The 18313-nt window shown below is 41.7% G+C and overlaps 1 protein-coding gene across 1 annotated transcript; it reads right to left on the minus strand.

Moving 5' to 3' along the window:
- Positions 1-1205: 1205 nt before the first annotated feature.
- Positions 1206-17690, minus strand: DSCC1 (DNA replication and sister chromatid cohesion 1). The gene is made up of 9 exons (XM_038555412.1): positions 17475-17690; positions 15190-15358; positions 12139-12273; positions 9501-9591; positions 8253-8391; positions 7522-7574; positions 7159-7313; positions 4496-4644; positions 1206-1798 (listed from the first exon to the last, which is right to left on the minus strand). The coding sequence occupies exons 1-9, from the start codon at positions 17651-17653 to the stop codon at positions 1690-1692; spliced, it is 1179 nt and encodes a 392-aa protein (XP_038411340.1). The 5' UTR covers positions 17654-17690; the 3' UTR covers positions 1206-1689.
- Positions 17691-18313: the final 623 nt, after the last annotated feature.

Below are 18313 nucleotides of genomic sequence, written 5' to 3' on the forward strand. Positions count from 1 at the left end.
AGCCGGAAGCTCTGCGTCAGTGGGTGGGGCTTGCGCGGGAATCTGGGAGATTTCGCCTTTGGCTTTCCGTACATCCGCAGCACGAGGTAAGCTGAAGTTGAGGGAATATATGGGGGTTTGCGAAGAGCGCGGCGGAGAGTCGGTGGGCGTCTGGGTAATCAGGCCTTCGTGGAACCAGGAGACGCCGGGTCCCGCTTGTGGGCTGAGCCAACGGACGCCCCGAGCGCTTTGGACCCGGTGACTTGAGCTGTGCAACGTGTAAATTAGACCCCGGGTAGTCAAACTCCGACCCCGGAGTCCTCCCTTGGGTTCCGGCACCTCCGGACTTTTTAAGTGGTTGCACATGGTTAGAACACAATTATTGAAAAGAGACACTCTGGGGCCACTGGCATTGGCAGTTCATGTACAAGAGAGTAAAAAGGTGTGAATTTCAATAATAGTTAAATGTTAGGTCACGTGGATTACCCATTAACTTTTCTTTTTTTTCCATCTTGGACCAGATTTATCTTTGGCCTAACCCCTCGAAGGGTGCTGGTGACAAGGGTACTAGCCAAGTTAAAATTAATTTGGACTCAAGTCTAAATGAATACAAATCCGGGAATAAAGTCATAAAGGAACTTTATCAAGCATGCCAAAACCCACTAGAAATTGCTTGTAGTTTTCCGCTATCGCCCGTGTCAGTGTCTTCCACTAAGGGGATAACAAACCGCCCTCTTGGTATTCTTGACAGAAGATGGAGGATCAAATCCATTTCGTCCCAAAATTCACGTTGACATCAGCCAGGCGACACAGCAGCTATTACCAAGCCCATTTCCTCCATGCAAAGGACTCATTTAGGTAACAGAATCTAGTGACTCCCTATTTTAGTGGAATGTTGAAAGTAGAGGGGAAGTCACTTGTGAAATGACATCCAAGTGAATAAATCATTTCTAGGAAACGATTACTATTTAGTTCTCTGAAAAGCCTTTATTTTTATTTTTTAAAGATTTTATTTATTTATTCACGAGAGACACAGAGAGGCAGAGGGAGAAGCAGGCTCCCTGAACGCAGCCTGATGCAGGACTCCATCCCAGGACCCTGGGATCACACCCTGAGCCAAAGGCAGATGCTCAACCACTGAGCCACCCACATGCCCCCTCTGAAAAGTCTTTAAATTTGTTAATGGTTAGAATGTCAAATCCTAATAAGAAGATGCAATTATTTTTTATTTTTTTAAGATTTTATTTATTTAATTCATGAGAGACAGAGGCAGAGACACAGGCAGAGGGAGAAGCAGGCTCCATGCAGGGAGCCCAATGCGGACTCGATCCCAGATCTCCAGGATCACGCCCTGGGCCAAAGGCAGGCGCTAAACCGCTGAGCCACCCAGGGATCCCCAAAAGATGCAATTTTAAATATAAAAAAGGGAACACTCTTTTTCTATAAATAAAACCATACAGACTTAAGATACACTAAATACAGGAAACAACACTGTATGCATAATGTAAAAATAACTTGAAAGACATAGAAATATCCTGTTACATTTAAGGGAAAGAACAGTAGTTTCAAAATGCTTAAGATCTGGAGAAAAAGGCTTCAAAGCAATAGGTTTTTTAAAATCTGGAATACAAATATATTCAAGAATCTTTTTCTTAGAATCATCAGCGTTTATGAAGCAACTTTAGTCCCAAAGAACAGACTGTTATTCTTTTAAGAAATGGGCCTTCTTGAGTTGTAAACTTTAACACCATTTTGTATTGAAGATCGAGAATATTTGGTGAGTAATGCACCTATTGTTTGCTTCTCTCCACACAAATCTCTGTGGGAACAATAAAAAAAAAAATGAATAGCATTAATATGTTAGGGAACATAATATTCACAGTGCTAGTTATTTATATCTCTCTTGCCTAAGTATGTGTGTTTGTGGGAGAGATAGGGTAGGGAGTAGTCACTAAGCCTAAATTGAACTAGGTACTTTACATATATTACTTAGTTTAACCACAGAAACAGTAAAAGTAATGTATTATTTAACCCTACCTTAGATATGAGGAAGCTAAGCTCAGGTAGTAAAGGATGGAACCAAACTTTGCTGCTAATTCTGCATGACTTCTTAGTCCATTTGTTTTCCCCCATTACATCACACAGCCTCCAAATTAGAAATATAAGCCATGGGATATAGGAAGGTCTAGGCACAGAGACCCTGGATCCTAGGCTACCTGTGTGTGCTTATCTGTGTTACCTACCCCCCCTGAACTTTAGCTTTGTCTTCTGTACCCCAAAGAGGAGTAGGACTTCACCATACAAGGTGAAGGTAGAATGAAAGGACATGGGCTGGAGAGGGAGCAAAGGCAAGGTCATACAGGGCCTTAATGAACATGGAAAGGAACTGTGATTTAATTCTAAGTATAAAGGGAAGTCACTAGGAGGGTTTTAATTAATGGAAAAGCAGAATGTGATCTAAGTTTTAAACAATGGAGGCAATGAGTTGATTATGGAAGCTAAGTGGTGAGTACATGACAGGTTCACTATATTGTCACTTTTGAATGTTCAAAAATTTTCAAAATAAAAAGTTTAAAAAGTGGGACAGGGAAGAGGAAAAAACTTAAGTAGAGAGACCAATTCAGAGCCAGGAACTAGATGAGCCATTAGGATTTGCTCCTACTTTGAACCAGGGAGAGAGAGAAAAAGACAAATATGATTCCCGGACTTTTTTGCTTGAGTAGCTGAATTAATGGTCATGTTACTGAGAAGTAGAAGATGGAGTTAGGACAAGGAGGAACCACAGTTCTGTTCCGAGCATGATATCCAGTGGAAATGTTCATTAGGCAGCTAGATAAGAGAAATTAGAACTTAAGGAAAAGATCAAGGATGAAGATAAAATTAGGAAGTCATTAAATTTAATTCCAGGCCTAGATGAGGGCACTAAGGAAAAAAATATAAATGAAAAAGCAGATGGTCAAGAATAGTCCTAGAGCACACCAACACTTGAAGACTGGGGAAAAACAGGGAGACATGAGCAAAAGAGACAGAAAAGGAGCTGCCTTGGGAGAGAAGGGACACAACTGGTGTGTTTCAAGTAGAAAGTGATCTACAGTGTCCCAACAGTGCGAAGAGGCCAAGTTAACAAGGACAGACAAGTGACTACTGAATGTAGAAAGATGGATGCCAACAGGTTAAGGATAGAATGGGAGACAGAAACATAAATGAGTACACAAACTTTTCACAGGAGTTTCCTGGAAAGGAAAGCTCATCTTATTGTACTTTAAGAAGAGCAATACTACAGAATACCTGATGGAAATAATCCCTGCAGATAGGGAGACATCAATCACGCAGGGGAAAGGGGATAACTAGAGGATATATGTCTTTAATAAGGCAGAGGGATGATCCAGTGCAGAAAGAGGATTGGCCTTAGCAGCAGGGACAGTTCATGCACTATACATGAAGGACTGCAAAGGGAGTGTGTATGTGGACACAATACAAGGACATAATGCTGGCAGGTATGGCAGTAGGAAAGAAGTTATCCTGGGCACATGGGTGGCTCAGCAGTTGAACGTCTGCCTTCGGTTCAGGGCATGATCCCGGAGTCCCGAGATCAAGTCCCATATCAGGTTTCCTGCAGGGAGCCTGCTTCTCCCTCTGCCTATGTCTCTGCCCGCCCCCCTCTGTGTTGCTCATGAATAAATAAATAAAATCTTAAAAAAAAGTTGTCCTTGTCTTTTCTCATCTGTTTGCATTTCCTCAATAAACAAGGCCACAAGCTGAGGGTGAAGAGGAAGATGGAAATTGTGATGATATGAAAAGCAGAATTATGAAAGCCAAACTCCAAGGGCAGAAAATTTTCATACAGAAATGGGGCTTTGCCACGGACACTGCTAAGTACCATTTAATCTCTTAAGACTGGCAAGTGCCATTATGTCTTTTTCTCCAGGAAATTTCACTTGCCCGCATGTAGGCATAGAGTAAGCAGAAAACTTGGGTTTAATCTTTGTAGATTTTTGCCAGAGAGTTCTAACAAGAGGGAGAAAGGGTTGTGGGAGCAAACCATGCACAGTAGACGCTAGAGACCCCAACCAGGAAATCCAAACTGGGTAGAAAGAAGACTTGAAAGGTGAGACACAGTGAAGAGATGGTAGCATTAGTGCAGCTGAGGTCCTGTAAAGAGTGACTAAAGAACTAATTTGTTCTTCTGCAATCTGGCATCTATCAAAATGTTAAAGCAATGTGGCAGAAAAGATAGGAAGTACCGATTAGAGAGAGTGCTTGCTTTGGAGTCAGAGTGGGGTATGTAGTCTGTCCCTCTAAGAGCTATCTGTTGTAGGAAGGAGGGCAGAAAAGTGGTTTTAGATGCAGGATGAGGAAGAAACACAACACATTCCCCACCTCCAGAAGCAGAAGTTATGAAGGATGAGAGAAGACAGCCACCACTTGAAAAAGTTTCAAAGGAAGCCATGTCCTCAGAGAATACTCAAAAAATACTCAAAAGAACCCTCAAAGCCCATTTTAGTACATTACTTACTGAATATATGGAGCTATGTCTTCTTCTGTCCACTTTTCCCTTAGAGAGAATAGACTGTTAAAACGTTCTTGATTATCCTCAGGTAAATCATCTACTTTTAGCAAAAATATGATTTCTGGTCTCGAGTGTCGATCCACCAAGGCTAAACCCTATTTTAAAAACGAAATGAAAAAGGTCAGTTAAAATAACGGTCTAGTGTTTAAATAGGACTCATTCTTTTACCGTTAGGTTTAGCGGGGCCTAAGCCGTTTAAAATGTCAGCTACGTTTAAAATGTCAGCTACGGGTAACTTGACACAAACTACCCACAGACCCTCAATGGCCCTTTTCATAAAAAGAATTCCATTAAACAGTGAATTCTCCTCTTCCCTTCTACAATTTGCCTTCCACTGCTCCATTTATTCAGGATAGCTTGGGTTCAAGGTCACCCATGACCTGTCATTGCCAAATCCAGTGGGCCCTTTCCTTGGATCTGCTGCACTGTTTTCTTTGTTAATGTTGCTTCATCTCTCTTTGAACCTCCATCTCTGACCATCACTGTCTCATTGTTTTCCTAATGCAACATTACAGTTTCCTGGGTTTCTACCCTGATCCTTCAACTTGTCTGTCACTGTCCTTTGTGGTTCAACTCGCCTCAACTGAACCTGTGACTGCAAACACCACTTACTTGTTAATGACAGTAACATATGCATCTTCAACTCAAATCACTCTTCCGAGGATGAGCACACGAACTCCAGATCCAAAGCTACCAATGAGTTCCTTGTGTTTGTTACCCAAAACTGCTCTAGTCCCATGATCCTACGAAACCATGAGACCTGGGCATTATCCTAGGTTCCATTATTCAAACCCCATACCTATGAGATCAATCAATCCTACAGATCTTAAGGCCTCAACATTTTCCCATCCATTCTCTATCAACTATTTCTTTGGCCAGTACTTTACAGTTAGGAGTACTGTAAGTGTAGAGAGTCTGGAGATTTCTCCTTTTTCATAATCTAACCAACCTTCCATCCAACCATCCTCAATGTCAGTGTTCTTTCCAAAAGGCAAAGTTCATCAGGTAGCTCTTCTGATGTCACTAAAAGGCCCAAAGAGCTTTCTAAATAAGAGTGAAATTCCTTAGCACAGACCATAGTGTCCCTCACTGATTCGCCAGCACCTTATATTCTAGTCATGGATCCCTACCAAAAATGCCCCATTTGTATCCCTCCATGCCCTGGAACATGCTCTCCTGGATCTCCATCTCTGCCCTTCCATCTAGAGAATTAATAGTTCATCCTTTCAAACCTGGCAGCTAAAACAGCTATTCCTTCAGAAAATCATCCCCAATAGACCAGTCACATGGTTAAGTCCCCTTTCTTTGCTCCCATAACAACCTGTATATGCCCTTTCCATGACACATCACCCTACATTATAAAAAGAGATTTATACATGTAATGTGCACCGCCCCCCTTGCCAGAGCCCAGGCTGAGGACGCTGATGGCACGTTGTGTGATGTTTTCTCCTCAGCATCTAGGATGGCGCCTAGACATAAAAGGAACTCTGTAAATATTGAGCAAATCCTTTCACAATTTAACAAATACTTACTGAGCATACACTATATGACAGGCATATGGCATATGTATTGGCAAGCAACAGTGAACAAAATTCTATCAAAATGGAGACTGGGGAACACACATATTAAACATTTTCCCAGAGCTAAGCGATAAATGCCATGAAGGAAAAATACATGGTGCTATGCCAAAATAAAACAGGAGGCATTTTTTGAGAGTAAGGAAAAGCCTCCTTGAGGAAGTGACTGAAGGATGAATAGAAGGCAGCAAAGTGAATTTACTAAGAAGGTCATTCTAGAAGAAAAAGCCTTGTGTGAATGTCCTAAGGTAGGAGAAAGCTTGATCTTGAAAATCTGAAAGAAAGCTGGTATGCAGTGAGGAGAGAAGGAGGAGAGATGGAGCTACGGGGGAGACGATGAAGCGTTTTAAGGCCAAGATACGAATTCTGGATTTTTTATCTTATACACTATGGGTAACCATTAAATAATAAAGCACGACATTCATCTAATCTGACTGGCATTTATTTTTAAGCTTTTATTTATTTATTTGAGAGTGAAAGAGCATAGGAGAGAGAGGGAGAGGGGGAGAGAGAGAGAGAGAGAGAGAGAGAGATCACAAGTGGGGGAGGGGCAGAGGGAGAAGCAGACTCCATGCTAAGCAGGGAGCCAGACATGGGACTCGATCCCAGGACCCTGGGATCATGACCTGAGCCAAAGCCACCCTGGCCCCCCGACTAGCATTTTTAAAAGGTCACTCTCTTTAGCAGCACTGCACAGAATGGATTAGAGGTGGGCAAAACTAAAAATACAGAGGGCTTGCTCTTTACAGCCAGACGAACACGGACAGTTTGGGCTACAACAGTGCTGGTGGGAACAGAAGATGAAATACACCAGGCAAGAAGCAAGGATTAACTGTACATGTGCCTGAGAGATCTGAGGTGACAGAAATGTTCTAAAATTAGTGATGGACTGAATGTATAGTGTACTCCTGATGGAAATGATGGCGAGGAAAATAAAAGTGGCTCCAAATTCAGTTGCAATAGATTGCATGTCACCCGGTAACTAACAAGACTTCATTGAGTTATGGTATCATGTGTCATTGCTAACCTTACCTTAAGCTGATCAAGACTAGTTATCATTCCTTCAGGCACACTCTGTTGCCACACTTCTTGAAACTCAGCAAGATTAAATTTCACTGCATTCTGAAGTAGCATCTGTGCTGTTGCTCTGCATATTTTATCAGCACTCAATTCAAAATAAACTTCACCTAAGGAAAAGGTAGCCGACAATTTCACATTTTCTTCTGATAATTCAATATACTACTACTGTTCCCTTTTCCCCAGTGTAATTTCTCAAAAAATTACACACAACTCACCTCCCACAAACACATGTAGTTCTTGTTTTTAACAGGCACACACTTCAGAAGGGCATACCAATTCTAACACACACAAGTTAAAATACTTTCCAAATCTTACCTTCCTCTATATATTTCTTTCCATAACATTTAAGACAGTGTTCAATCATTTCCCTGAAAATTTTAAAACACTCATTTGAATAGTTATCACATTTTTTATGCATTATATCTTATAAAAACTTAAGATATAAGTTTGAGATTTGAAATACTAAGTGACTTTGGTTGCTAAGTAAAATTTTACATAGGAACTAACAAAAACATACTGGAAGCTACTACATGCTAGGCCCATGCTAAACATTTTTTCATGAATTATGTGAGCATACATTTATTATAAGTTAGCTTAAGCATAATTCTTTATATTTTTTATGGTTGGAAAAAAACAGAGATGATGTACATTTATTCAGCCCAGTGACCAAAACTCCTAAGTCCTTCCTGGTCATGTATTTTTAAAATTTTCATAAGATATCAAAATTACAAATGGTCTATGCCCTAGGTTTAGTTCCACCCTAGAATATATATATATATATATATTTTTTTTTTTAAAGATTTTAAAGATTGAGAGAAACAGAGAGAGAGAGAGTGCATGTGCACATGTCAGCATAAGTAGGAGGGGTAGAGAAAGAAGCAGGTTCCTTGCTGAGCAGGGAGCCTGATAGGGGCTCAATCCCAGGACACTGGAATCATGATCTGAGCAGAAGGCAGACACTTAACCAACTGAGCCACCGAAGTACCCCAATAACTTTCTTTCCTTTAAGGAAATTGGGAGGGACAGTGATAAAAAAAAAAACTTACTCTGGCTCCAATGGTCCAAGTTCCTGAAGGCATGGATTCAAAGGAACTTTATCAAAGGACCAAGATTCAGAATCCACAAGCTGAGTTACATGATTCAGAAGTTTCATCTCATAATCAAAATCAAGAATCCTCCAGTAACCTACAAATTCCAAAAGTAATAGTTACAAAGGACATTTTAAGCAAGTTAGTGTGCTTTTGCCCAGGACAAAAAATTGATACTCAAAATCTTAGCTTTCTTTATAAGCAATGCTCCTTTTTATGCTTTCCTCCTAATCATTATAAATTTTGTCTTTAGAGAAACTAAGTGGTTTTTAAAAAGTGCTTTACATATGATTTGCACTGATCCTTTTTTTTTTTTTTTTTTTTTTTAGTGCTTTAATAATTATCTCAGAATAATCTTGCCAATCCAACTAGAAATGTGGAAACCTGTAGCTGGTACAGTGATTTCATTAGAACACTGTACCAATAAGATAAAGGCTGTAGGTTTGATATCCCACATGGTGATCTCCACCCTGGGGCATTGCCATGGTTCTAACTCTCATCGCAGTTGTCTTTTAGGGGTGTTCTCATGCTCATAAAGAAACCTAGATCACTCAAGAATCAACAGATGCACAACATGAACCAATGGCAAGATAAAGGCTGGGTATCAAGATACCTTTCCTATTCTGGTGAAAGATCGCAGAAATCCCATCTTATCATTGAAGGCCCTACCACCAGCCCTGGAGAAACAAATCAAGTACAAATCCACCATTTTCAAGGGAGAATGTTACTATTGCTATTCTGAAAAAGTAAAAGCAACATTAGAAAAGGAAATGTATGATGTGCATCTGAGAAAGAACACTAGAAATAATCTATGTACCCCTTGACACATACCAAAATTTTATCCTTGTCCATGCAAGAAGTGAAAAATGCAAAGGTTGCATTAAAATTCCATTGGTTTCTAACCTCAACATTCATGGTATCCATATACCATAGCAATTAACAAACAGCAGGCATCCATAATTAAAAACTATTTCTTATGCTTAGGATCAAATGTGCCTCAAGAAAAAGCCATGTTAAGTAGTGGTTGGAGTCACTGGTCACACTTCTTCATGTAAAGATCACATGTAGTCTTTAAATACAATACAAATATTATCATCTTTAAGCCCAAAAGAGATTAAATAAATAGTATGCAATGGATGAAGATGTCCATAAATTTCTCTGATACTCAATTCCATCTTTATTAATAATTATAGTACATAATGCTACCTTCAATCTCACAGGCATTTAGAACTTGTAATTGGGTCATTATTTCTTCCTCGCTTGCCTGAATTTGATCCAGCAAATCTTCGGTTGTATACTGAAACAAGAAAAAAAACCACAAAAAACATTTTAAGGCCTGTGAAGATTTTGTTTTAAATAGACTTAATTTTTTAATTTTAATTTTTTTAAGATTAAGTGTGTTTTTACTTATTCATTTGAGAGAGAGTGAGAGCACAAGCAGGGGAAACAGAGAGAGGAGAAGCAGACTCCCTGCCGAGCAGGGAGCCTGATACAAGGGCTCAATCACAGGACTCTGGGATCATGACCTGAGTTGAAGGCAGACGCTTATTGATCGAGCCACCTGGGTGCTGCTGAAGAACATTTTTTTTAGACTCCTTGAATTTCGGGGAATAAATACATAGAACAGACTGAGTCAATATTTATACTATAGCTCAATTTCTCTATTTAAGACTTTATTTAATCTTAAAAATCTTAATCACAGAGAGAGGGGCAAAGACACAGGCAGAGGGAGAGGCAGGCTCCCTGTGGGGAGCCTGATGTGGGACTTGATCCCAGGACCCTGAGCTGAAAGCAGATGCTCAACCACTGAGCCACCCAGGCGTCCCTATAGCTCAATTTCTTCTGAAAATATATAATGATTTTTATACGAAGTCTTAGAAGAAAATAATGGGTAAATTTTTGTGATGTAGAATTTAGCAATAGTTTCACAGATAGGACACCAAAAACACAAGAAACAAAAGAAAACCGATAAATTGGACTTTATCAAAATGAAAAACTTTTGTACTTCATCAAAATATTATCACACAAAAGGAAAAATATTGTATGATTCCACTTGTATGGGATATTTAGAATAGTCAAATTTACAGAGATGAAAAGTAGAATAGTGATTGCCAGTGGAGGTGAGGCAGGGGAGACTGGGGGGTTGGTGTTTAATGGGTATCTAGTTTCGACTTGGTAAGATGAATGGTTTCTATGGATGCATGGTAGTTATGGTTGCAGAACAATGTAAATATACTTAATGCCACAGAACTATTCAAATAAAAATGGTTAAGATGGTAAACTTTATAGGATGTACAATTATCATAATTTAAAAAATCAAGAGTGAAAACACAACCCACAAAATGAAAGAAAATTGAAGCATATTACATATCTGATAAGGAACTTGTATTTAGACTATATCAAGAATGCTTCTACAACTCAGTAATAAAGAGCCAAATAACCAAATTAAAAATTGGGCAAAGGAATTTCCGAATCAACATTTTTAATGAAATATAGTCAGAGAAGCACATAAAAAGATGCTTTAACATTATCAGTCATTAGGGAAATGCATATCGAAACCACAATGATACCACTTCAAATCCACTGATATTGATACAAAAAAGACAGATAATAACATGTGCTGTCAGAGATGGGGAGAAACTGGAGCCCACATATAATAGGAATGTGAAATGGTACAGCTACTTTGGAAAACAGTTCCTCAAAAAGTTATAAAGATGCCCATCAATCCCATTCTTATGTACATACCCAAGAGAAATAAAACCATAGGTCCACTAGAAACCTGTACATGAAAGTTCACAAGCTTGTTCTTCATCATAATCAAAACAGGAAACTGCCCAAATTTCTATCAACTAACGAATGAATAAATATGATATATCCATAAGATGGAGTATTTTTAGCAATAAAGAGAAATAAACTACTGATATATGCTACAACATGAATGAACCTTGAAATCATCATGTCAAGTCAAAAAAGCCAGTCAGAAAAGGTCACATATTATATGACTCTATCCATATAAAATGCCAGAAGAGGCAAATCAGGAGACTGAAGGTAGATTAGTGGTTGCCTGGGGCTGGTGAGAGAAAGAACCACGGAAAGGTAAGATCAGAAGGTTAACAGTTAAGATTAGAAGGTATAGGGTTTCCTTGGGGTGATGAAAATGTTCTAAATGTCACTGTGGTGACTGACCACACAGCTCTGTGAATATACTAAAACCAGTGAATTAAAGCCGCTTTAAAATGAGTGAACTGACTGGTATATAAAATTGTATCTCAATAAAGTGGTTACCAAAAAAAGAAAAAAAAAAAAATCAATCAGTGGGAAAAAAGAAAACATAAATAGAGCCTTTAGAACACCCGTATAGTTCTATAATTTTGAATTACATTAAAAACCTTAGAATTTTTTTTATTTGACTTGTAAATATTTTTCCATATTCCCAGGAATCAGTTAATTCTCACAGAGAATAAGAATATTTTCCATTTCCATAATGTCTTTTCTTAAGAGCCATAAATTTTTAATTAAATAAAAATTAATTTAACTTCTAAAAATCGTATTAAATAATTAGGAACATGTGAAGCTTTCAGCTCCATAAATGACATGATATCTAGGATTTGCTTCAAAGTACTACAGAAAAAGAAAAAAGAAGCAGGGGGACAGAAGCAACAAGATTGACAAAATACTGATAAAAGTTCAACTGAGGGGTAAATATATGGGGGTCTCTCTGCTTTGGGGTATGTTTGAAATTTTCATAATATAAACACTCAAAGTAAAAATGTCACTATTAAGTGCCTCTAATTATAGTTCTGTTTTTTAAATTTCAAACAAAATAAATGAAAATAAGTCTTACTTTTGAATGATTTGAATCCTTTTCTTTTTGACTGTCAGGTCCTTCATAGGTGTTTTCCATCAAAAGTTTCTTTAGCTTCTTTAATTTGGGTCGGCATCTTCTTAATTCCCAATAATTATTAGAAAAATCAAAGATCTGGAAAATATAAATATACAACCTTTTAGGGGCCATTCTAAAAGAAAATGTCATACAAAATTTCAACCAACTCATCTGCTCTCAATAAGAAGAGAGAGCCAAGTATTCTGCTTTCCATTGAGAAGGCATCCTCCAGCATCTCAAGCAAATGGATGGGTATTTTCAGGGAACATCTTTTCCAACCCCAATAAGACGACACTGACAACACAGTAAGGAATCAGTCATCGAGCTCAATATCTCAAGTGTACTCTGGAAACTAAGGTATGACCAGGAAAAGAATGATCAAGATGGTGTCAGTTCTGCAAACCTGATGGAAACAATAGGAAATGAATATTTCTAGGCTGAAAACAGAAAATAGAGACATGATCACAGTCTTCAAGTAATGAAGGGATATTTTTTTTTAATTAATTTATTTATTTATGATAGTCACAGAGAGAGAGAGAGAGAGAGAGAGAGAGAGAGGCAGAGACACAGGCAGAGGGAGAAGCAGGCTCCATGCACAGGGAGCCCGACGTGGGATTCGATCCCGGGTCTCCAGGATCCCGCCCTGAGCCAAAGGCAGGCGCCAAACCGCTGCGCCACCCAGGGATCCCTGAAGGGATATTAAGGGAAAGAGGGAGTATCCTTGTTCTTTGTTGCTTATTGTATCAAAATCTAAGAAAGTTAAGGAAGAAAGACATCTTTTCAATGCAAGAACTTCCTAGAGTTGCAGCTAATTCTTTATTGGACTTGTGAAATAGTGAGGCTCATCACTCAGAGCAATCCAGCTGACAGTGGCTACTTGATGGGTGAATAAGATATCCCTCTCTACTTCTGGGACTTGCCAGTGTCTAGCATTTGGTAGGAAGGGGCTCAATAAGTGGTTTACATAAATAAGAGGGGGGGGGGAGCTGAACTGGATTATACGTGGAGTACCTTCCAACTCTAAAATGCAACGTCAGGAGATGCTTCCACTTTCAAGCTAGGACAAGGCTTGATTTACAAGACGAGGCCCAGACCTGATGGTGAAGCTGCTGAATCTGAGGATTCCAAAAGAGGAACTTAAGGACCAAACCAAAAAGCCTGAGTTCATCCACAGTCATGAACTTGACAGCCTGTAGGCTTCATCCAAAGCACAGATGTTGGTGCGTGCTTTGTATGGTGTGGAAAGGATAATAGAGTTGAAATTAGTTGCCGATGTGGAAATATTAGATTTTGTCCCAAGATCTAAATGTCAAGGCTTTCTTGAAAACAAGATTTCCGAAGATTTGGCAGCTCTGGGCCTGCTTTCCCACAAGGCCAAGCTGTGGCTGCCCACCTACATGGGGCTTGTGCTCTTCAATTTGCCATGGACTCCACCATTCTGTATTACTGCTGAGACTGGTATCCACTACCAATTTATCAAAAAATAGCCTGTTCTGCCCATGTGCATTGCTTACCTAGACCTTCCAGGCACCTGAAGTGCAACCACAGATTAAAACTTTAGTTGGTAGATCTTTGAGGTGTCTGGGTGGTTCAGTTCGGTTAAGCATCTCCTGTTGACTCAGGTCATGATCCCAGGGTCCAGATATCAAGCCTCATATCAGGCTCCCTGCTCAGCAGGCATTCTGTTTCTCCCTCTCCCTCTGCCCCTCTCCCTGCTTATGCTTTTTCTCTAATAAATAAAATCTTAAAAAACAAACTTGAGGTGTTAGATCTTCATTGCACTCTACCCAGTCTCAGTGCACAGAATTCTCAGAGGCACTCCCATATGGTTATATTCCTGCAGAACACCTACAAAACAGGTGTTGGATGGGAAAATAACATTTTATAAAAGACTGAACTGCCCATATTTCTAGTTAATTACAATTGAAACACAGTACCCTAAAAAACCAAAATAGAAAATTTACTGAAGTTCTTCTGTTCTAGCAACATCATAGATCACTGAAATTTCTCAGTATTTTCCCTTATCTGTATCCCAATTCTAAGGCAATAGTTAGCCTAAAGTCACTCTGAAGAGAATTAAGGGCTGTGTTTTGATCATGATGTGTGTAATAATCTAGCCAGGAGGGAAACTCCTATTTGGTATCTACTATCAGTAGTCTCCATAATAATTAAGAATTTGTTATACATGGTTAGAGACAGTAATGAGCTAAACCAACCTCAAAGGTGAGAAACACATCTGCTGCCTCAAAAACTCAAATTTCTTCATTTCTCCACCTCATAAACAGGACTTAAAGCATTAGTTGCGGTTTGAGAGTCTCTTTTCAAAACATAGCTACAGCAAGACTTACTAAAAATAGGTAACAGGGACGCTGGGTGGCTCACTGGTTGAGCATCTGCCTTTGGCTCAGGTCATGATCCCAGGGTCCCAGGATCGAGTCCCACATCAGGTTCCCTGCATGGAGCCTGCTTCTCCCTCTGCCTAGGTCTCTGCCCCTGTTTTTCTTTCTCTCTCTCTGTGTGTCTCATGAATAAATAAATGGATTTTTTTTTTAAAGGTAACACTTTTAAAATATGTCACCTAATAACAAGCTTTCCCTGTTGCAGAAAATGGTCATCTTGTCTAGGACTTAAAAATCCAATAGGGAAAATAAGACAACTTCACAAGACTCCAAATAAACGATGCTGAGAAATTTTAAATTTCATTAGAGAACTTTTCAATGATTAAAAAAATCTGTAGGTGTGAAATGCATAGAGATTTATTTATCATGTTAGAGGGGATGGAAGAGAGGCAAAGGGGCAGAATCTCAAGCAAACTCCCTGCTGAGCATGGAGCCCAAATTGGGGCTTGATCCCACCCCCCCTGAAATCATGACCTGAGCCAAATCCAAGAGACAGATGCTTAACTAACTGAGCCACGCAGGTGCTCTGACCAACACCTAAAGATTTTAATTAAAGGCAATATTAGCACCTGTGTTGTGATTCTCATATAAATTAGAAGGCAGGGAACAGTACCTCGGTGTGAATAATGTTACAATGTGTTTCTTCCATCTTCAGCTGGTCAGGAGTCTTACAACCAGGAATAAAAAGCAACATATTGGAAGTGTCTGCTATTCTCAAGTCATAGGTTTTGTCTTTACTGCACAGCACAGCCTGCTCATCTTTATCACCCCGAATCACAAGACTGCAGGAAATGGGAAGAGAAAATACATGGTTTATCGAGACACCAATGGACATCTTCATTACAAACAGTTCCAAAATCCTCTAAGCTTATAGAATTTAAAATTATATCCTGAAGGCTGTCTGGCCTCTGTTTTCACCACCCTTACACACATGTCGGGCTCACGGAGCAAGGGTGAGCCCAGGTGAAAACACAGGGGTACCAGGTGACCTTACTAAGGAAAAATAATTCAACATGGGCAAGAAAGATACAAAGAGGCCTAGAGGCCAAATATCACCACATTGTATCTTCATGCAAACTGCTGGGAAGAGCAAAAGAGAAGCATCAGGTAGCTTCCATCAGGATATCAATTTCCTAAACCATGTTAAAGCAGTACTTCTCAACCGTATGCATAGGCACCTCAGAGAATCCTGTTAAAAAACTGAATCCCAAACCTGCAAGTCTGGGATGGGACCCAGGATTCTGCATTTCTAACAAACTCCCAGATGATCCTTGGTCTTGGTTGCCACCTAAGAGTGGTTCTTGTTTTCTTCTGAATACCCCCTAACCATCAAAGAAGGATATCCTAGCCCACCGACCAGCTCTGTCACAAAGAAATTGGGACTTTATAAAGAGAACTGCAATGCTGAATGAAAAAATATGAAAAGCACACGTTTTTACAAATTGCAGTAAATAAGGTCTGACAAAGGCTCACAGGTAGAAGAGAGCAGGAAGAGGGAAAGAAGTGACCAAGAAGACTTAAGACAAAGATGATGAGGTTGATAAGGGCATAGGTTCTAGCAGTTTTGTTCATAAAATGTTTAACCTTCCTGTTTACTATTCACTTCTCTTAAATAAAAATAAAACCTGAAATAGAACGATGTGTAAATGCTTTTTAAAATTAAGTTTAAGTGAAGAGTGTTTTCATTTCGGAGCACCCATTCTTCAACATTTATTTCCACATTGCACTATCCCTGCTTCAATATTTTGTTTAAAGCAACTACCTGTCCCCTGGCAAAAATGTTTTTAAAGCACATTTCTAGGTCTTTCTGGATTGCCAGGTGGATGAATAGTAACTGGATGCAAAAAAGTCCGCAGACCTGAAGTCTTTTTCTTACCATGATACCCCCCCTCTCCCATCCAGCACAGCTGGAATGAAAACCAATGGGTGAGGCTTCCCTGGGCTCCCTTAAAAATCCTTTGTGGCTAGTAGGCTGCTCAGTTAACTCTAACACTGTCAGACGAGCAAATACGTAAACTTAAAGCCTAAATAGTTCAATTTAAAGGAATCTACAAGAGAACAAACCACCTAATAAAATACAGGTGTTGGAGGAAGGGTGGTGCAGAAGAGAAGCAAACCAGAGCCCCTAACTGCTAATTTCCAGGAGCTGGCTGTACGCAAAGTTGAGAGAAATGATTCTCTAGACTTCTCTATTTTTTAATTCAAGGTTTTGCAGCAAATCTGTGGCTGACCCAGAATCAGAAACAGCTTCAGATTTCCACTAAATAACCCCCAGTGGGTCTGGGTTTTGTTTTTTGTTTTTTTGAAGGCCTCCCACCGGGACCAACTCTGTAAAACGGCTTTCAACTTATTCCCTACGGTCCAGCCTGTTGTCTCAGTGGAATAAATCCAAGTAGAAGGCAAGGAGAACCCTACAAATGTTAGATAGTAGCCCTGGATTTTAAGCTAGAACGGCGAAGTGTTGAGTGCAGTTCCTGGCATCACTGTTAGGGTCTCCTCCAAAACTTCACAGATGTTCTATTTCCCGACTTGTTTCTGCAGACACGCACACACACACACACACACACCCATCGGCTGGCCCATCCTGGTACACACACACACCCCTCGATCAGCGGGCCCATCCTGGTACACACACACACACACACACACACACCCATCGGCTGGCCCATCCTGGTACACACACACACCCCTCGATCAGCGGGCCCATCCTGGTACACACACACACACACACACACACACACACACCCCGCGATCGGCGCCCCATCCCGGTACCGCGTCAGCGCAGCTCCGGGGACCGCCCAGCAGCGGCGCGGCCTCCGGGCGGCGGGGAGCCCTCGGCTCAAATCCAGGCAGGTCCGCGGCCCAGGCCCCCGTCCTGGTCTCCCCGCGGGCAGTCACCTGTGCCCGGCCTCCAGCTGCTGGCACAGCGCGGGCTCCAGCTCCAGCAGGCAGGAGTCTCCGACGGCGGCGCCGGCCCCGGGGCCGAAGCCCAGGCAGTGCACAACCGGCAGCAGCTCGGCCGCCTTCAGCTTGGCGATCTGGAGCGTAGCGTCCACCTCCTCGCGGGTCCGCTTCATCGCCGCGCGGGCTCGGGGAAGGGGGCGCCGCACCCGGGGCGGGGGGGGGGGGTGCGGGCAGCGCAGGGCCGCTGAGACGGGACCGAGCTCCGCCAGCCGCCGGGGTCCTGCCGAACCACAGGAGAAGGGGAAGCGCCTTCCAAAAGCGCGCCCAGGCGGCGGGAGGCGTGTTTCCGGGGCGGAGCGAGCCGCGGGCGCGGCCCCGGGGAGGGGGGGGGTCCCCAGGGCTCCGCAGCGCCCGCCCCCGCGCACCGCCCCGCGCACCGCCCCGCGCGCACCGCCCGCCCGGCACCGCGCCCCTCCCCCAGCGCACCGCCCCGCGCGCACCGCCCCGCGAGAGGGAAACCTCGCTGTCCCGGGGCGCTCGGCGGGACGTCGCAGCTGCCACCCCGCGGGGCGCCTCGCGGGACCCTCGCCACTCCCTCCGCGGCCCCACCGCCCGTTTCCCGCCAGCGCCCCGGTTTCCGCGCTAGCAAAATAGCCTTTTTTCTTTTTCCTGCCAGGGGCGGGCTTTAGGATAAGCGCTCTGCATGCATGATTTTATACATCCTTCACCACTACCCTCTAAGGAGGTCACAGCACATCCCCTGTTGCAAACGAGGCCGGCTCCTGGCCCGCGGCGGCACAGCAGGAGGTAGTCAAGTCTGAATCCAGCCCACT

This window comes from Canis lupus, chromosome 13, assembly GCF_011100685.1.
Source record: "Canis lupus familiaris isolate Mischka breed German Shepherd chromosome 13, alternate assembly UU_Cfam_GSD_1.0, whole genome shotgun sequence".
Taxonomy (NCBI): Eukaryota; Metazoa; Chordata; class Mammalia; order Carnivora; family Canidae; genus Canis; species Canis lupus.

Excerpts from the sequence above, each read along its gene's own strand:
- DSCC1 (XM_038555412.1), bottom strand. The coding sequence starts at position 17,653 with ATGAAGCGGACCCGCGAGGAGGTGGACGCTACGCTCCAGATCGCCAAG. Across the intron at positions 8,392-9,500 it reads AAATGCCTGTGAGATTGAAG|GTTACTGGAGGATTCTTGAT; the intron begins GTAGCATTATGT and ends TGGAATTTGTAG. Across the intron at positions 7,575-8,252 it reads CTTGGACCATTGGAGCCAGA|GGAAATGATTGAACACTGTC; the intron begins GTAAGTTTTTTT and ends TAAAATTTTCAG.